The 18011-nt window shown below is 54.4% G+C and overlaps 1 protein-coding gene across 1 annotated transcript in view; it reads left to right on the top strand.

Moving 5' to 3' along the window:
• The first annotated feature begins 10530 nt into the window (after positions 1-10530).
• Positions 10531-18011, top strand: part of RTN4RL1 (reticulon 4 receptor like 1) — a 65350-nt gene continuing 57869 nt past the window's right edge. Inside the window, exon 1 of the mRNA XM_081843745.1 lies at positions 10531-10999. Coding sequence (XP_081699871.1) covers positions 10987-10999 — 13 coding nt within the window. The 5' untranslated portion in view covers positions 10531-10986. The remainder of the gene's footprint in view (positions 11000-18011) is intronic.

Below are 18011 nucleotides of genomic sequence, written 5' to 3'. Positions count from 1 at the left end.
CGGGTTACAGACACTTCAGATTGCGTTTTTTCAGGTTACAGACCTGCCGAAACCCGGAAATACCAGAAGGGGTTACTTCCGGGTTTTGGCGGTCGCAAATGCGCAGAAGTGCTAAATCGTGCTTTGCGCATGTGCAGAAGCACCGGATCGCAACCCGTGCATGTGCAGACGTGCCGCTGCAAGTTGCGAACGTGCATCCTGCATGGATCGCGTTTGCAACCCGAGTGTCCACTGTAATAATAATAATAATAATAATAATAATAATAATAATAATTTATTATTAATACCCCGCCCATCTGGCTGGGTTTCCCCAGCCACTCTGGGCGGCTTCCAACAAAAGCTTACAAATACATATTGCATGTTCCAAAAATGGCAGGTGGTGTGACAGTGGGAGGCTGCTGTGCTGGGCCTTCCAACCCCACAAACCCCAAAGGTGTAGGTCATAGCAGGGATGGGGGAAGAGATTGGGTATGAAACCCTTCCTTGGCTGCCTTTCTCATCCATGCGATTCCCTCTTGCTGTCAGTTCTTCCAGGGGTTTCCCAGCACCTTCCGAGCTTTACCTGACCTTGGCAGAAAAAGGGAGTCGCATCTTCTCTCTTTCTCCACACTGTCTGGATTTGGCAAACCTCTGACCTGCCTCCTCTCTGCCTTTTTAAAACAAGAACGAAATTAATCTGGATCTCTTTGAAACCTTTCCTTTAAAAAGGGCCCGCAAGTTGATCAGAGATTGTTTATTTTCTCAACCCCCTTGGGAAACTGGGGGGTGGGGTGGCCGGTCTTGCCCCTTGGGGTTCCCTCCAGAGAGCCAGGATTGGCCCAGCGCCTGCTGCTGCTGTGCACCACAGAGCCAGGCGGTTCTCCCTGGGGGGCTTTTGCCATGGCGCCCCGCTGCCCTGCCTTGCCTGCTCCTGCCTGCGAAGGCACACCAGCCCTTGAAAGCACGGAATTTACCCTGGGAGCTGTACTTTGCCCATCACGCGACTACGATTCCTGGAACCTTTTAACAAGCTACAGTTCCCAGGATTCTTGGGGGGAAAGGATGTGCTCTGAAGATCCTAGGTTCAAATTCCCCCCTCACTGGGTGTAACCTTGGGCCGGCCACTGCCTCTCAACTTGGCCTACCTTGCAGGGTCGTTGTCATGGGGATTAAAGGAATAGGGATGGGGAAACGTGTTGGCCACCTTGAGCTCCTTGTGGGGGGGCATTAAATGCAGTACAGTCATACCTCGGGTTGAATACACTTCAGGTGGAGCGCTTTCAGGTTGCGCCCTGCAGTGACCCGGAAGTAACAGAGCACGTTACTCGCGCATGCACAGACGGTCAAAATGACGTCATGCGTGGAAGCGGCGAATTGCAACACGCACAGACGTGCAGTCGCGGGTTGCGTTCGCTTCAGGGTGAGAACGGGGCTCTGGAACGGATCCCATTCACATCCTAAGGTACCACTGTACAGTGGTACCTCGGGTTAAGAACTTACGGTAATTTGTTCTGGAGGTCCGTTCTTAACCTGAAACTGTTCTTAACCTGAAGCACCACTTTAGCTAATGGGGCCTCCTGCTGCTGCCGGAGCACAATTTCTGTTCTCATCCTGAAGCAAAGTTCTTAACTCGAGGTACTATTTCTGGGTTAGCGGAGGCTGTAACCTGAAGCGTCTGTAACCTGAAGCATATGTAACCCGAGGCACCACTGTACATAAATAAATAGCCCAGCACCTGGTTCTCAAAGTGCCCAACATGATGCCCCAGTAGGAAGGCCATAAAAGCAGGCCCGGGGGGCAGCTGCTTCCCAGAGACAGGGAACAGGGTGGGAGGTGGGGAGGAGGAAGACCCTGAATAAGTGGATTCAGATGGCTAGAAAGAATATTTTGACTAAACGCCAGGAATAACTTTCTAAGGGTCAGAGCTGTTCGACTGTGGAAAGGTCTCCCTTGTAAGAAGGTGGACTTTCCTTCCTTGAAGGTTTCTAAGCAGAGCCTGGATGCTTCGGCTGGGATTCCTGGATTTTCAGGGGGTTGGACTAGATGACCCTCGGGGTCTCTTCTGACTCTAGGATTCTATGCAGAGGACACCTGCTGCTCCAGGAGTCAGTCTACGGCCACTGCAGGCTCCCGCACATGCCGACCCTCAACCTCCGAGCTCCTCTTCCCTCCTTCCTCCTCCTCTGGGCCCAAGGACCAGGCCCCATCGCACGTTCCTCCCCAGCATCACAGAGCCTCCGATTCCACCGCCACGTTTGGATTCCTGTTCTCTGACATTTTATTACACGCTAATTAAATTAGACCCTCTTTCCCCCACACGCAGGCTGAGCGACAGATGCTCAGCCCCCTCCGCGCATGGCTTCTTACTCAGCGCCTGAGTAATCCTCTCGCCTCCCTCCCGCTGGTCAGATGCGGCCACAAGTGGGCTACGGCCCCACCCTGGAAGAGGGAGGGTCCCACCAAGCGTAGCGGGTCTCTCTCTCTCCCCCCACCTCTGAGAAAGGTGTCTCAATTCCAGGAGAGCAGGAATAATAATAATAATAATAATAATAATAATTTTTTATTTATACCCCGCCCTTCCCGGTTTAGAAAACTGGGCTCAGGGTGGCTAACAACAAATTTAAAACACTTAATTGATGTAACAAAAAACAGCATAAAACATGGGTAAGAATAAATTCAGAATTCAAAAATCAATTTAGGGGGGAAATCCATCCAATAAACATTAGATGATCACCAGGGCTAGCTGGCTAAATTAGTCCTATTTGGGCCAGCGAGGAGACCAGGGGAGAATTAGCTGTGGGATCCCAGAGTGGGTAATCTTCATAAAAAGGGGAGAGGAAGGGAAGGAATGGGAATAAAAGATCAGGCCTGCTCTGGTGCTTTTGCCTACGTTGCCAACTTCCCTGGGGAAGAGTGTCACTGGGCTCACAGCACATAAAGGAGAGCCCTGCAGCAGCTGGGTCAGCTCAAAGGAGTGGAGGGTCACCTGGTCCAGCCTCCTGTCCTCACGGTGACCAAATGCCCCAAAGAACCTAGGAATCGAGATAGACTGCCTCTGGAACTGGAGGTTCCATAAGAACATCAGAAGAGCCTGGCTGCTGGATCAGGCCAAAGAAGGCCCATCGTAGTCCATCATCCTGCTCTCACAGTGACAGCAGCAACACTCTCTTCACTTGGGATTCCCAGCGTATAGTCTCTGGAGGTGGAAGGTAGTCATTTTGGCTAGTGGCCACTCAGAGCCTCCTCCTCCTCCTTGCTTGGCATGGGGGTCCCTGAGGAGGCTTCCAGAGCCTCCCAGATACGTAGCCAATGATATCCTGAGCTTGACTCACCCCGAGAAGGCTTCAGCACAAAGTGTTGGTGCTGACCTTTAAAGCCCTAATCAGCCTTGGACCAGTAGACCTGAAGGAGCGTCTCCACCCCCATCGTTCTGCCTGGACACTGAGGTCCAGCTCCGAAGGCCTTCTGGCGGTTCCCTCATTGCAAGAAGTGAGGTTACAGGGAACCAGACACAGGGCCTTCTTGGTGGTGGTGCCCGCCCTATGGAACTCCCTCCCATCAGATGTCAAGGAAATAAGTAGCTATCTTATTTTTAAAAGACATCTGAAGGCAGCCCTGTTTAGGGAAGTTTTAAATGTCTGATGCTGTATTGTTTTTAACACTCTATTGGGAGCAGCCCAGAGTGGCTGGAGAAACTCAACCAGATGGGCAGGGTATAAATTATTAATCATCATCATCATCATCATCATCATCATCATACATTGCAGGGGGTTGGACTAGGTGACCCCTGGGGTTATTCCCATGATTCTGTGAGAACAGCTTCCTCTCCTAGGTGGGTCTCCAGGCCTGAGGCAGGATGTTCCGCAGGGCTGAACTGGCAGAGGGGGTTGGCGGCCAGTTCTCTGTGCCGGTCAATTCCTTGTCCTGACTGAGAGGAGAGATCTTCCCCTAGAAAGCAGCCCGGTCTGCGGAGGGGCCCTGATTCAGGAGTGTCACCAGCATGGTCTACCATGTGTAAGGCCATTTAAGATGATGAATATTGTTGCAACGGGTAAGCAGTTGGCCTCATTACCACCACCTCTTCCCTGAACACGATGCTATGTGTGCATTTCAGAGGATACGCTGCTTTCCCACAAACCGCACTGAAGGTGACCTTCAGCCAGTCAATGGCTGTCAGCCGAGCCTACCTCCCAGGGTTGTTATGGGGAGCAAATGGAGAAGGAGAAGAATAACATACAGCATGCCCCACTTAGAGCCTCTTGGAGAAAAAGGTGGGATATGAACGCAATAAACAAATAAAAATCTGTCTAAAAGAATGAAGCAAGATTCTAGTCCTCAAGTTCTGGCTGATTTAAATGGGGCCTTATATCATCCAGCTCAGAATCGCCCGTGACTCATTGCAGCAACTCTGGGGAGTCGGACAAGGAACGTTCCCAGCGCTACCTGCATTGCAGGGGGTTGGACTGAATGATCCTCAGGGTCCCTTCTTCCAGCTCTACCATGCTTTGATTCTACCTGGGGATGCTGTTGGGCATTCAGCCTGGTGCCTTCTGCATGCCAAGCAGGGGCTCTGCCCTGCAGCTACGACGGCCCTTTCCTCCAGAGTCAGCATGCATCCCAGGCAGAAAAGACCTCCTTCCTCCGAGGAGGGGGAAACAGAAAACAAAACAGTGTGTGCCTCTGACTGCAATCTGCTTGGCCCAGACCCCAAAGAAGAACAGAAGGGAGGATTCGTCATGTCCCCACTGCAGCGGAGAGGAGCTGAGACGCCACCGGCAAGCGCCATCCCTCTCCCCAATTCACCCCTCTTGTTCTTGTGCAGCACCCTCCGCGCAGGAAACAGGGGGACGGAGAGCTCCTTGCGGGCAGAGACCTGCCCTTTTCTCCCCTTGTGCTAGTTTGTAAACAGCACAGCACATCGATGCGCCTGGCACTCCTAAGAAGAACCTGCTGGATCAGGCCAGTGGCCCACCTAATAATAATAATAATAATAATAATAAATTTTATTTATTCCCCACCCTCCCCAGCCAAGACCGGGCTCAGGGCGGCTAAGTACAACATTAAAATGCAGCCTCATTTCAGTAGAAACTCAATTCAAAAACTTTTTGGGGGATGAAAACGTCAAGCCTTCACCAAGGCTAGCTATCCAGACTGGTCCTACGTGGGCCAGAAAAAAAGCCAGGGAAGTCCCCAAATAGGAGTTCCATCACAGAAGGGGAAAGGAAAAAGGAAAGAGCAGGAGGGGATCAAGTTGATTCCAAGCCAAAGGCCAGGCGGAACAGCTCTGTCTTACAGGCCCTGCAGAGAGAAATCAGATCCCGCAGGGCCCTGGTCTCATGAGACAGAGCATTCCACCAGGCCGGAGCCAGAGTTGAAAAGGCCCTGGCTCTGGTTGAGGCTAATCTGACTTCCTTAGGGCCCTGGACCTCTAGGGTGTTGCTGTTTATGGACCGTAAGGTCCTCCGCGGGGCATACCGGGAGAGGCGGTCCCGTAAGTCTCCTGTTCTCCCAGTGGCCGACCAGGTACCTCCTTGGGAAGCCCCAACGCAGAATCCAAGCGCAAGAGCAACTCTCCCCTCGGCAGTTTCCAGCAACTGGTACTGCCTCCAACTGCAGAGCAGAGCCATTGTGGCTGGTAGCCATCGACAGCTCCTCTCTTCCTCCACGGATTTCTCCCAGTTGGTGGCCATCCCTCGCTCCTGTGGGAGGGAGTTCCACAGTTTAACTCCGTGCTGCATTAAGAGAGACTTTTTTTTGCCTGTCCTAACCTTCAGCTTCTTTGGACATCCTTGAGTTCTCATGTTATGAGAGAGGGAGAAAAACTTCTCTCTATCCACTTGTTCATAATTATAATGCACATCGCTGAAAAAGTGGATAGAGGAAATCTTCTGTCCTGTCCCTTCTTTACAACAGGGCTGACAAATCCACAGCCTGCAGGTCCTAAATGGCCCCCCAGATGAACTGAGATGGCCCCCCAGATGAACTGAGTGCGGCCTGCACAAATCCCCCTGACGCCTGTCACACGTTTGGAGTGGATGTGAATTGGTTGCTTTTTTCCTGGAAAGGTTTTTGTGAAATTACAGACCGCACCAAGGGAAGAGAACACAGATCTCTGCCTGCAAGGAGCAAGCAATCCATTTTTGAGTGAAAGGCCAGCAGAAGAATAGGATAGAGGGCAGAGAAACAGTGGGTCACTCTTAGCAGCAGATGTGCAGCAGCACCAACGGAAATAGGGAATTGTAGCTGTGGGAGGGGTAAACTACAGTTTCCAGGATGTGATTTAAACATAGGGCATGTCCTCAGCCCGGGACCCTTTAAATTGCAGTGGGGCATTAAGGTTATTTTTTGACAGGGTGGGGAGGTTGTGCCCCACAGCTTTGCAGAAGAGGTGAGTGATTTGAGGAGGGGGGTTAAGGGAGAGAAAATCCAGACATAAGAGCCAGTGGTGGCATAGTGGTTAGAGTCCTGGACTTGGGCCTGGGAGTCCTGGGTTCAGATCCTCCCTCGTCCGTGAATCTCACTAGGTGTGCCCTTGGGGTCCAGCCACTGCTGCCTTCCTCCGCCTCACCTCCCTCACAGGGTCGTTGTGGGGATTAGATGGTAATGGGGGGAGAGTCATGTAGGGCCCTTGGAGGAAAAAGGTGGGATATAAATGCAAGAATAAATAAATAAATAAATAAATAAAGCGTGCATCGCAGGGGGTTGGTGTCCCTCCCAGCTCTACAAACCCATGAAATTGGGGCAGCGTCAAACCAGGCTGGTCCAGCCCAGGCGCTAATCAGCTGGGTTGGGGAAGCGGGAGGCTCCTGCCTCTTTCGCGCCAAGCCAGCAAGCAAACAATCTGCAAACCCCCCCCCCCCCACACACACACCGCGAGGCTCCGAAGGCTCAGTACCTAAATCCGCGTGTAAACACCGGGAGCCACTCCAGTCTCTGCCCGCCCCCCTCCCCGTAGCGAGGTGAGCGATCGGCACCAGCGCGGCTCATGCTCCGCGCGCTGGAAAGAGCCCCAGATGGATGGAGTCCGGAGGGGCGGGCAGGATAGAGCCCCTCAAGCCCCACCTCACCCCGTCTCTGGGCAGTGCAAGAGCGTCTGGGCCAGCGGGAAGAGGGGCGATAGTCAAACGCAGGCCCAGCTTGCCGAGCCAGGGATCCTGGATCGGGATGGAGAAAAAGGAAGTCCTTCTTCACGCAGTGGATCTGTGGAACTCGCTTCCGCAGGAGGCGGCGATGCCGAGCAACTTGGATGGCTTGGCTTTAAAAGGGAATTGGACAAGTTCATGGAGGAAAAGGCTCTCGATGACTCCTAGGCACCATGGCTCTGTTCTCCCTCCACGCTCGGAGGCAGGAATGCTTTTCTGCCTCTCAGTCATAGGCGGGAGAGTTGTGCTCAGATCCTGCTCGCGGGCTCCCCATGGGGGCATCTGGTTGGCCACTGCGAGAACAGGAGGCTGGACTGGACGAGCCACTGGCCTGATCCAGCAGACGCTTCTTAGGTTTTGGTGACTGCGGAAGGCCTATGCGACGCCTTCCGGAAGAGCATAAGCAAGGCCTGAACATCGCAGCCCCGCCCCAGCAAAGGCAGACTGCCTTGGGCCCTGGAGGCTCCACGCAGCCTCAGATCTCGGCCCTATCCATGGAAGACCATCTCGGTCGTCCCCATTTGCACCCCATATCCAGCTCGTCCATATCGTCCCTAAATTGTGGTGCCCAAAACTGGATCCGGGACTCCAGGTGCGGGGGTTGGCCAAGGCAAAATAGAGCAGTACAATGAACATCCCGTGATTTGGAGCAGCAGAAAACAAGCTCGACCCATCTTCCAATGAAGCGCCCTTCAAGTATTTGTAGATGGCTCCCATCAGCTGTGAATTGCATTCCCTGGTCCCCCGCCCCGAAGACGTTCCAGCGACGATTTCAGAAATGTGACCCTGCTGCTCCTTTGCTTGAAAGCACAACCCGCGTGCGTGCGTTTAAAGTGTCAAAATTGTCCACACATCCTCAATTTAGCGCGTAGACTCGGAGCGAAGAGACTTAATCACTCCGTGTGCGCGCGCGCGACCGGGTGGAGGAGTCCGGGTGTGATTCAATTACGTGCAAAAAAGGAGGAGGGGGAATCTGGCCCGGTCAGACGTTCCGAGGCGATGACTCCGAGCGACGAAAGGAGATGCGTGAAGAAGAGGCTTGAGAGGTGGGCAGAGCAGAGGAGGGAGCGGCTGTTCCAGGGAGCAGATGGTAGCTGGGTGCCCAGGCAGCGAAAGGGAGAGAGAAGAAGGCGCTTTCTGGGAGGCGAGTGGCGCCAGAAGAGGCGGGGAGGGGTGACCCCTCCTGTAGACCGCCCCGTCCCAGCCAGTTCAGTATTCAGACTCGAATATGAGCCAAATATTTATTGACTTGCGCACTGAAGAGCACCAGCCATCCACTAACTCGCCAGGCCCTCCATCTACCAGCCGCCTATAGCTCACGATGGAGCTTCCACATCGAAAGGCAGTCTATCCCCAAATGCCAGGACTCATCCGTTCGTTCCACTCAAATCCCACCTTTTTCTTGCAAGGCACTCAAGATGGTGTGTGCCCAGTTCTTCCTCCTCTCCACTTGATCCCCACGGCAACCCTGGGAGGGAGGTTACTGGGCCCACCCCCAGTGAGCTTCAGGGCTGAGTGGGGATTCGAACTGGGGTCTCTCCCATGTCTTAGGCAGCCACTCTAACCACGACCTCACGCTGCCTGCCATCTCCATACCCAGTTTGTCCCTGGTGCGGCTGTTGGCAGGAGGACTTGAATGTGCTCCTGGGGTTTGATCAAGGGATTATGTTATTTTATTGCATTTACAGCCCATCTCTCCTCGCCGCATCCCCGCTCCGATGAGTTCAATATGATATACTGTATATGGTTCTCCCCTTCCTCAGTCAATCCACACAACAACCTTGTGAGGGAGGCAATGGCCAACCCAAGGTCACAGCCAGCAAGTTGTATAGCCGAGTGGGGGATTTGAAATCTGGTCTCTCCCAGGTCCTGTGCCAGGACACTAACCACTATGCCACGCTGCCTCCCAGACTGAAGCCCCAGAGCCTGAAAGTGCTTGCTGCCTCCTCCCGCAGCCCCGGACCTGACAAATAAGTGTAAGTGTCCCCAATGCAAACAGAACAGATCGGCGAGGTGTAGACGCGTGTCCTGGCCAAGAGGGAACTGGGAATTCTGAATCTTGACCCTTGAGAACATAAGGAGGCGAATCAGGCCAAAGCGTAGCATCGTGACCTCACCGTGGCCAACCAGGTGCCCAAATGGGGAGCCCGCAAGCAGGAGCTGGGCGCAGCAGCAGCAGCGACGCTCCCGGTTCGCGATTCCCAGAGACCGGGATGGAAAGGCAGTTACTGCCTCCGACAGGGGAGGGCGAATACAGCCATCGCGGCTAGTAGTCGCTGCCGAGAGCCTCCTCCTCCTCCATTTGCCTAACCCTCTGGTGAAGCTGTCTTCGCTGGTCGCCTCCTGCGAGGAGGAGTTCCGCAGCCTGAGACCTCGACTCTCCTGCCTAGCAGGGTTGTCGGAAAGATTCCTGACCTGGCCGGCTGCACGAGCCCCTTTCCTGGCTGGACCAGGCGGCACTCTTGATCTCTCCAGCCACGGGGCTTCTCCTGTATCAACGTACAAAGAGGTGCAAAATGCCCCCCGCCCGGTCAAGGGGCGCCCTAACCCCTAACTTCTTCTGCCCCCTCTCCAAAATGGAGAGCCGGGGCGGGGCAGAGCCTGGCCTGCGGCGTGGGGTCACTCTGGGGAGCCTCAGGACACCTTCCTCTCCCCGCCGCGGTGCGCAAAGCGCTCTTAGCCTCCCCCTGGCAAAGAGAAGGGGGCGAGAAGCAAGGGGGTCGCCCTAGGTGGCGGGTCTTGGGACAAAGGAGCCTCCACGTGGCGGCGGCGGCGGCGGAGGGCGTGGCGGCGGCGAGGGAGGGTCCGCGCAACTCCAGCTGGTTGCCATGGAGATAAGGAGGGAGAGGGGCTCGCCGTCGCGTTGCCATGGCGGCCGCGGCTGTCTGTCAACTCGCCGCGCCTGCTCCCCCCCCTCCCCTGTCCGGGCTCACAACCCCCTTCCCCCAACCCGTCCCTGGCAGGGAAAAAGTGGGCCGGGGTCCCCTCTCCGCCGCTGAGAGAGACACAGGGGACCCGCATCGCGTTCCTCCACCTCCCTTGCCCCGTCGGGGTCTTTGTCCCACCAGGGAAAGGCGAGCGCGCCGCGCCTGGGCTCTTTGTGCCGGCCGTCCAGGGGCGCCCCGGTGGCTCTCCGGGTCTTGTCCTCCCCGCAGGGCGCAGAATTAAGCATGGTAGAGATTATATCGGGTGGGGGTCGCTCCCCGTTTCCCGGCCAGGCCCCCTTTTCCGAAGCGAAGTCTCCCTCCCTCCCTGTGTGCGGGCTCCGCCTGTCCCTCCGTGGGGAGCTGTCGGGAGGGGCGCCGCCGCCAAGACTTTCATAAATTTTCGATGCGAAGCGGGAGGGAGGGAGAGCGGGGGGGAGGGAGGGAGGGAGGAGGCGGGGAAGGAGGCGGAGGGGGACCTGGCCCTGCCCAGCCCGAGCCCAGCCCAGCCCTGCCCAGCCGTCGCTGCTGCGGGGAAGAGAGGCGAGGCGAGCTGGGGCGCAGCAGCGCGACGCCCTTTGGAGGCGCAAACCCGAGCGGGTGGAGAGGGGGCTCTGCGCGTTAAAGAGGGAGGCAGGAGGAGGAGGAGGAGGAGGCAGCGCGGCCAGCCCGGAGGGGGCGGCTCCCCCCCCTAAAAGCGCCGAGCCGAGCGGAGCCGAGCCGGCAGCGAGCAACCAGGCGCGCAACGGAGAAGGAGAGTCGTCCGACCGCTTCGCCTGCCTTCTCTGCCTGCCTGCCTGTCTGCCGGGGAAACGCTGCCGCCGGCCGCGCGATGCGGCTGCCTGGAGCTCCCGCGAGCCCCGCTCGGATTATCTGCCGCCGTCGCAGTCGCCGCCCGCTGTGAGCGCCGCTCCGGGATCCGCCGCCGCGGCGCCTCCAAGATGCTCCGCAAAGGTGAGTCCGCAGAGCCCGCGAAGGAAACGAGGGACGCAGGCGGCCGTCGCCAAACTTTGCCGCGCTGTCCGGGGGCTGCAGGACCCAGCCGGGGAGCGCAGGCCGGCAAACTTTCCTGGCCCCTCCGGGGGGAAGTGGGGACGTCGGGGCTCCTTCCCGTGGGTCCCCGGAGTCGCGCCCGGACGAGAGCAGTGAGCCGCACGCTCCGCTCGGCTTCTCGGGGTACCTGGGGGGGGGGAGTAATGTGGCAAAGAGTAAAGAGGGGCGAGGCGGCGGGGAGGGCAGAGCAGTCTCTCCAAAGGGCTGTGGCAGGGGGTCCCCGTCGAACTGGGGAGGGTCAGGTGGTGTCCGGCCTGGAAGGTCCGGAGCGCTGGGCTGAGTCGCCACTTGGGCTTGGGCGGCGCTTCAGGGAAGGAGTCGACGGGGCGTGGGGGGGGGGGCAAGAAGATCGGAGCGCCCAACGGGGTGGGGAGAGGCCGGTCCCTCCCGGCCTCCTCCGGTGTAAGGACGGTTTCTTTTGCTTCGTGATCCGCAGTCGCATTCTGGTTCGCGCGCCCCGCTGCCGCCTTCATCTGGGGGTCCCTCGACGGGTCGGGGCTGCTGGGACCTGGCTAGCTCTCCGCGCGCGCTGTCAAGTCAAAGTATGGGGGGCGTGGGGTCTCCCCCTTACCAAATGCGCCCAACTTTGCTGGCCCAATCTTGGGATGTCGCTCTGAGACCGACTTGTGTGCGGGCGCGCGCCCCAGAGTGATGGGGGTCTCAGGGGCGGGCTTGATCCGTGGGGCTGAGCGCGGATCTTTTCTCGGGACCCGAAGTGGGGCAGGGCGGAGGGGAGCGAGTAGCTGGTGCGCTCGGCTCTAATCTTTATGCGACGGCGGTGGGGTCACAGTCGTGGCGAGGTCTCTAAAATCGGCTCAGGAGGTGGGATGGGGAGGCAGATCCCGTGCCTGGGCTCAGGCGCCTGGTCTTGTCACGGCAGCATCTGGCAAAGCGATGCCACAGAGGCCCCACGCAAGGAAGAAGGAGGGAAGGATGAGGCCTCGCCCTCCCTCCTTCCCACTCTCCCTTCCCACCCCCACCCCCGCTTTCTGCCCCAGTTTCCGAAGCTTAATCCGTGCCAAAGCAACTGCCCTCCTTCCTGACAGCGAGTCAGGGCCCAGCGCCTATTTTTTAAAGGAGCACAGCTTCCTGAGCATGCACAGAGCGCCCCTGAAGCCCGCTAGCCAGAATCAGCAGACCCCTTAATAGAGGGGGGGGAGGGAGACTTTGATGTGGGGGTCAAGAGGTCAGTTTAGGACCACCTCTCCCCCATTCGGAAGTTGGCCACTGGGGGCGGGGCGAGGAAGTTTTTTGGGTCCCGCAAGGCGGGCGGGCGAGCGGCGAGGCGACTTGGCTAAGTGGCCCCGCGATGAATTCTTGCGAGTCTCGAAGCTGTCTTTCATTTGGATCTATCTGTACGTCAGCCACGCGGAGGAAATGCAGAAAAGAGCCAGCCCGGCCCGCGCTTCTCTGCCGAGCTAATATCGCTGCCCTGAATAATTCAGCAGCCGGGCTCGCTTCAGGCCACGCCCCCCACTCCCACCCACCCAGAGGAGAAGGACCCCGGCCCCCTCTTGGCACCGGCGGCGGCCTCACTGGTTCTGGGCCCCGGAAGGAGCAGGTCTGCTTTGGAGGGAGAGCAGCTCAGCCCGGGACCCCTCCAGGTCTCCAGCAACTGCCTCCAGGCACATATTTACATCTCATTTGCATATAGTCGGAACAAAATTAAAAAATTCCTTCCAGTAGCAGCTTAGAGACCAAGTAAGTTTGTTATTGGTATGAGCTTTCGTGTGCATGCACACTTCTTCAGATACACAAAAGCTCATACCAATAACTAACTTAGATGGTTTCTAAGGTGCTACTGGAAGGATTTTTTAAAAATTTTTATTTTTTTATTTTTTATTTATTTTACTTTTATTTTATTACCGCAGACCAACACAGCTACCTACCTGTAACCATTTGCATATAGTCATCTTTGCATATTTAGGCGGCCATTCAGAGGGACAGTCAGGAGGGAAGCAAAGTTGAGGTTGTTGTGAGTAGAGGTATGTGTGTACCTGGGGATATAAACACAGGCACATATATTCTCTCATATACACAGAGATTTAATATTATCTAGATATATCTCACATGCGTATAAAACCAACTTTGTTTCATGCAACCCACTTAGGTGTGTTTTTTTTAAATCGATTAACATGCCACTTAATCTTGCCAAATATTTGTTTGATTTATTTATTTCATAAACTGCTTGGGAGGGTTGTTGTTTTTTAAAAAATAATAATATCAAGGGCTATATATGTTTTATTAAATCAATCAATCAATCAATACTATATCTCGTTAAGAGACCTGCAAGAAGACAACCCTCAAAGCAGTTATCTAAAGGAATAAAGTAAGGAAGAAGTTTCAGGAGATCATAGGGATGGGGCCAATGACTTGAGGCTAGCCCTCCCCGCTTAACACCCCTGAATGGCAGGATCTGTAAGCAGATCTGGAGAAGCCTCTGAAGATCCCAAGGGCCTGAACCAGGCGGCCACCACTAGCCCCCCTTGGCTGTGTTCTCCCTCCACCGTTGGAGGCAATATGCTGGGAACCCCAAGTGGGGAGAGCAGCTGGGCTTCCCTTTGGGGCCTCTGGTGGGCCACTGTGAGGACAGGAGGCAGGACTAGGGGTGAATTTTTTAGCCTGGTCCAGCACGGCCGGCAGAGCTGTTTTTCTGATGCATGCCCTGGTCCCAGCACAAAGGGCAGAACATGGACCCCCGGGCCACAAACACCCCTTTCCTAGATCCTGACCTTCTGTTGGATGAGGCTACTGGAAAGCATTCACATCATGCAAACTGTTTAGAGAGAAAATTTCCCCCCAGTAAGTGGTATACAGTGGTACCTCTGGTTACGTACTTAATTCGTTCTGGAGGTCTGTTCTTAACCTGAAGCACCACTTTAGCTAATGGGGCCTCCTCCTGCTGCTGCGCCACTAGAGCACGATTTCTGTTCTCATCCTGAAGCAAAGTTCTTAACCCGAGGTACTATTTCTGGGTTAGCGGAGTCTGTAACCTGAAGCGTATGTAACCTGAAGCGTATGTGACCTGAGGTACCACTGTATAAATTTTGCCAGGTAAATAAATCTGGCCAGGACTGGGGTTGAACTGTGGAACTCCCTGCCACAGGAAGCAGTGTCAGCATGGCCACCAACTTAGAAGATGAGCAAGGCTAATGATAAGGATATCAGTGGCTATGCTCCTGACAACCAGTTGCTAGAAAGCACAGGAGCGGAGAGGGATCTCTTGCTCAGATCCTGCTTGCTGGTTTCCCACAACTGGTTGGCCACTGGGAGGGGAAGACGCAGGACTAGATGGGCCACTGGCCTGATCCGGCAGGTTCTTCCTGTGTTCTTAAGGCCCCCTCCCCTCACTAACCGAGTCAACCATTTGCACATCTGAGGTTGTTTTGCACATTGTGCTTATTTTTCACGGTTCTCTAAGTTGCTTTGAGGTTTTGTGGGGGAAAGAGACATGATGATGAGAACTCCCAGCAACCAGCAGAGCCACAGAGGGATGATGGGAATTGTAGTCCAGCCGGAGCTGGATTCTGGCCAAGGCTGCTTTGTTGGGTGAAGGGGCAGACCCCAGTCCTGGGAACGGCAGGCAGCCCGGTTCAAAGGGGCCAAACCCCCAAGGTAGCACTGCTGAGGGTCACCTGAAGCAGCCTCCTCCACCAGGACTGGCTCTCCTGCCTCTGTGAAAGGGCTGCAGCCACAGAGTTAAGACTGGGGTCCCCACTTCTGTGCTTGAGGAGGTAAAGTAAAGGTAAAGTTACCCCTGCCCGTACGGGCCAGTCTTGACAGACTCTAGGGTTGTGCGCTCATCTCACTCTAGAGGCCGGGAGCCAGCGCTCTCCGCAGACACTTCCAGGTCACGTGGCCAGCGTGATGAAGCTGTCCCGGCACCAGAGCAGCACACGGAACGCCGTTTACCTTCCCGCTAGAAAGCGGTACCTATTTATCTACTTGCACTTAATTGTGCTTTCGAACTGCTAGGTGGGCAGGAGCTGGGACCGAATGACGGGAGCTCACCCCGCCGCGGGGATTCGAACCGCCGACCATGCGATCGGCAAGTCCTAGGCGCTGAGGTTTTACCCACAGCGCCACCCGCGTTGTGGAGGGTGGTGCAATTCTGGAGGTTGTTCCTGGGGGACCCACCACACCCCAAAGCTTTTTAAAACCTATTCTGAGTCTCTTTAGAATCCAGTGCCTGAGCTTGTCTCGGGACACATATTATAGGACCTGGGGTGGGGGCAGGCAGGGACTTTTTCAATCCAGGGGCTGCATTCCATTCCGGGCAACCTTATGAGGGCCACTTTTGACATTGGACTAGATGACCCATTGCGTTCTTTCCAGCTTTAAAATTCTATGATTCGATGGTGGGCGGAGCCAAAAACAAAAGTGGGCGGGGCAAGGAATGTGAATGGTTAGCTGGTGTCTACACTCTCAAAGCCTCTCTCTCTCTCCACCCTCCATCGAGGCAGCCCAAAGGCATGTGCAGAGTTCAAGGACACATTTGCAGCCTTGCACAAGCACTCAAGGATGGTGTGAGGCAGAGCCAGTGAGGGGCGTGGCCTGGGAAAGCCCCAAGGAAGGCGGAGGCGCTCCCAGTCTGAGGGCCCCCCCTTCCCTTGTAGGATCACAGCAGTGTCTTTCAGTTCCTTGGCCTGACCTGCCAAGGCAGGATCACCCTCAGCCCATGGCAGCTGCTCCTCTCGCCCAACATGCCACTTAGAGTACAGAGCAAGCGGCTCTGGATGGCTCGGGCTAGTGAGCCAAATCACATGTAGCTATGGGAGGTGGCGTAGGTGTGTTTTTGTGGGTTCTTTTTTTTAAAAAAAAATAATATTTATTAAGATTCTGGAAATTACAAAAAGAAAAAAGAAAAGTTAAACATAGAAAAACAGAAACAAAAAGAAAAAACACTACATAAAACATTAAATTAACAAAACAAAACAAAAACAATTAAAAACACTTCCAATATTTTCGATCTTAACTTTCATACACTTGTTTCATTGACTTCCTAAGCGCCTCCCTTTTTGTATTCCACTTCAATTAACTATTTCAGCAAGTCCTTTCCATCTTCATCTATTTTCTGTCTTATAGTTAATTTTAACATATTGTAACCTAGTTTTTTCCCCTTTTAATGCATTAACAATCTATCTATACCTAGTTCCTTCTAACATTTCTGCCAAAGCCATATAACTTTATTCCACCTTTTTTCTAAAGCTCCTTAATTTTACAGTATTTCTGTAAATAATCTTTAAATTTTTTCCAATCTTCCTCCACCGACTCTTCTCCCTGGTCTCAGATTCTGCCAGTCATTTCCGCCAGTTCCATATAATCCATCAACTTCATCTGCCATTCTTCCCGGGTGGGTAAATCTTGTGTCTTCCAGTACCTCGCGATGAGTATTCTTGCTGCTGTTGTCGCATGCATTCTTAGCCACTCTGAAAGGCCTTCTCAGATCCCTTCCAGGTTCCCTTGCATGAGATGTCAGGATGCTGAGATGCTGCCTAGAAGGGTCTGTGTGTGGTCCAGGCAGATAGAGAGGGAGACTTCCAGATTCCTGCCCCTCTCCCTTTGACCTCTGTGCTGACCTGTCCTTTGAAGGCCAAGGGATGTGTGTTGGCTGCACCCCTTCCCCTTCCGCCTCTCCCCTCACACTTTTGAGGTCCTCTTGAAGAGCAGAGCTTCTTTGCCCCTCCAGCTGGTTAGTGATCCAGGGTGACAGAATCCTGCCCACTGCACTTCCCTCAATAAACACCAGCTTCCTAACTCTCTCAGACTTCAGAGGTGTTCTCCAAAGACCCATTTCACCCAAGTTGACTTCTGCTGTTGCATACGCGCTCCGGAGGCCAACTGGAGATTCCTTTGGTGTTCCCAGTTCCCAGAGCACTAGGGAGGTCCCGTTCTTACACCAGGGATAGTCAGTGGGCTGGGCTGTGGGGAGCAGCCCTCCCCACCCCAGCAACCCCACCCATACTTTTAACATAAAGGTGCACTTGACATTTTGAAGACTGTGCCACTTGCAAAGGAAATTTCAAAAGATGAATAAGGAAACGGGGGAACCTACACCTTGCCCCCCCAATCCTAAGAACAGGCCAACTGGATCAGATCAAGGGATGGAGGCAATTCAGGAGGGTCTCTGCTTTGGTTTAAGGCTTCCCCAGGTCGGGGGGGGGGCATAAATAAAAGTTTAAGGCATGAGGATAGGAGAGGTCACAAATGACAGTCTCTCCAAAAAAGTGGAATTAGTGAGGAGATGAAAGGAGCCCCAGACTCCTAGCAGTAGAAAAACGGCAAGAAATGAGATCCTGGTGGAACATTAGGAGGACATTTCTAAGCCATTTGATGGGGGGAATGGACGATCTTGGAAGGTGGCAGACTCAGGTGGTCACCTGTCAGAGATTTTTTTAGCCATGGCTCCTGCATTGCCCCTTCCAACTCTACAGTCCCATGATTCGATGGAAGAGGAAGCTCAACATGTCCTACCAAAGAGATGAGACCTTCCCAATGCAGGAAAAGAAAACACGTGTCCAGAGATGTCACAGATGAATGGTGAGGCATTTGGGGCTTTGCCAGAGGAGACAGAGCCCAAATATTTAAATAAATAAACCGGCGAATGGATTGAGGAGAAGCAGAAACGATGCCAGAAGGCCCTGACCAGAGCAAGAAGAGGCTTTCCTCCAGCCAAGTTGGGGCAGAGAGCCAGCGGTAGATAATTGGGACCAGGGGAGCTGGGTTCAAGTCTTGCCTCTGCTATGGATTTGTTTTCCAGTCTTGGGAAAGTCACTCATTTCTGGCTCTCATGGAAATGAAACTTTTCTTCTTCTTCTTCTTCTTCTTCTTCTTCTTCTTCTTCTTCTTCTTTTTTTGGAAGCGGAAAACCTTTATTCGAATCTGCGGCAGGAACGTAGTTCTGGTCTCTGCA

Source organism: Podarcis erhardii (genome assembly GCF_964252035.2).
Source record: "Podarcis erhardii genome assembly, chromosome: 16".
Taxonomy (NCBI): Eukaryota; Metazoa; Chordata; class Lepidosauria; order Squamata; family Lacertidae; genus Podarcis; species Podarcis erhardii.
This window is presented reverse-complemented; position numbering and strand designations above follow the sequence as displayed.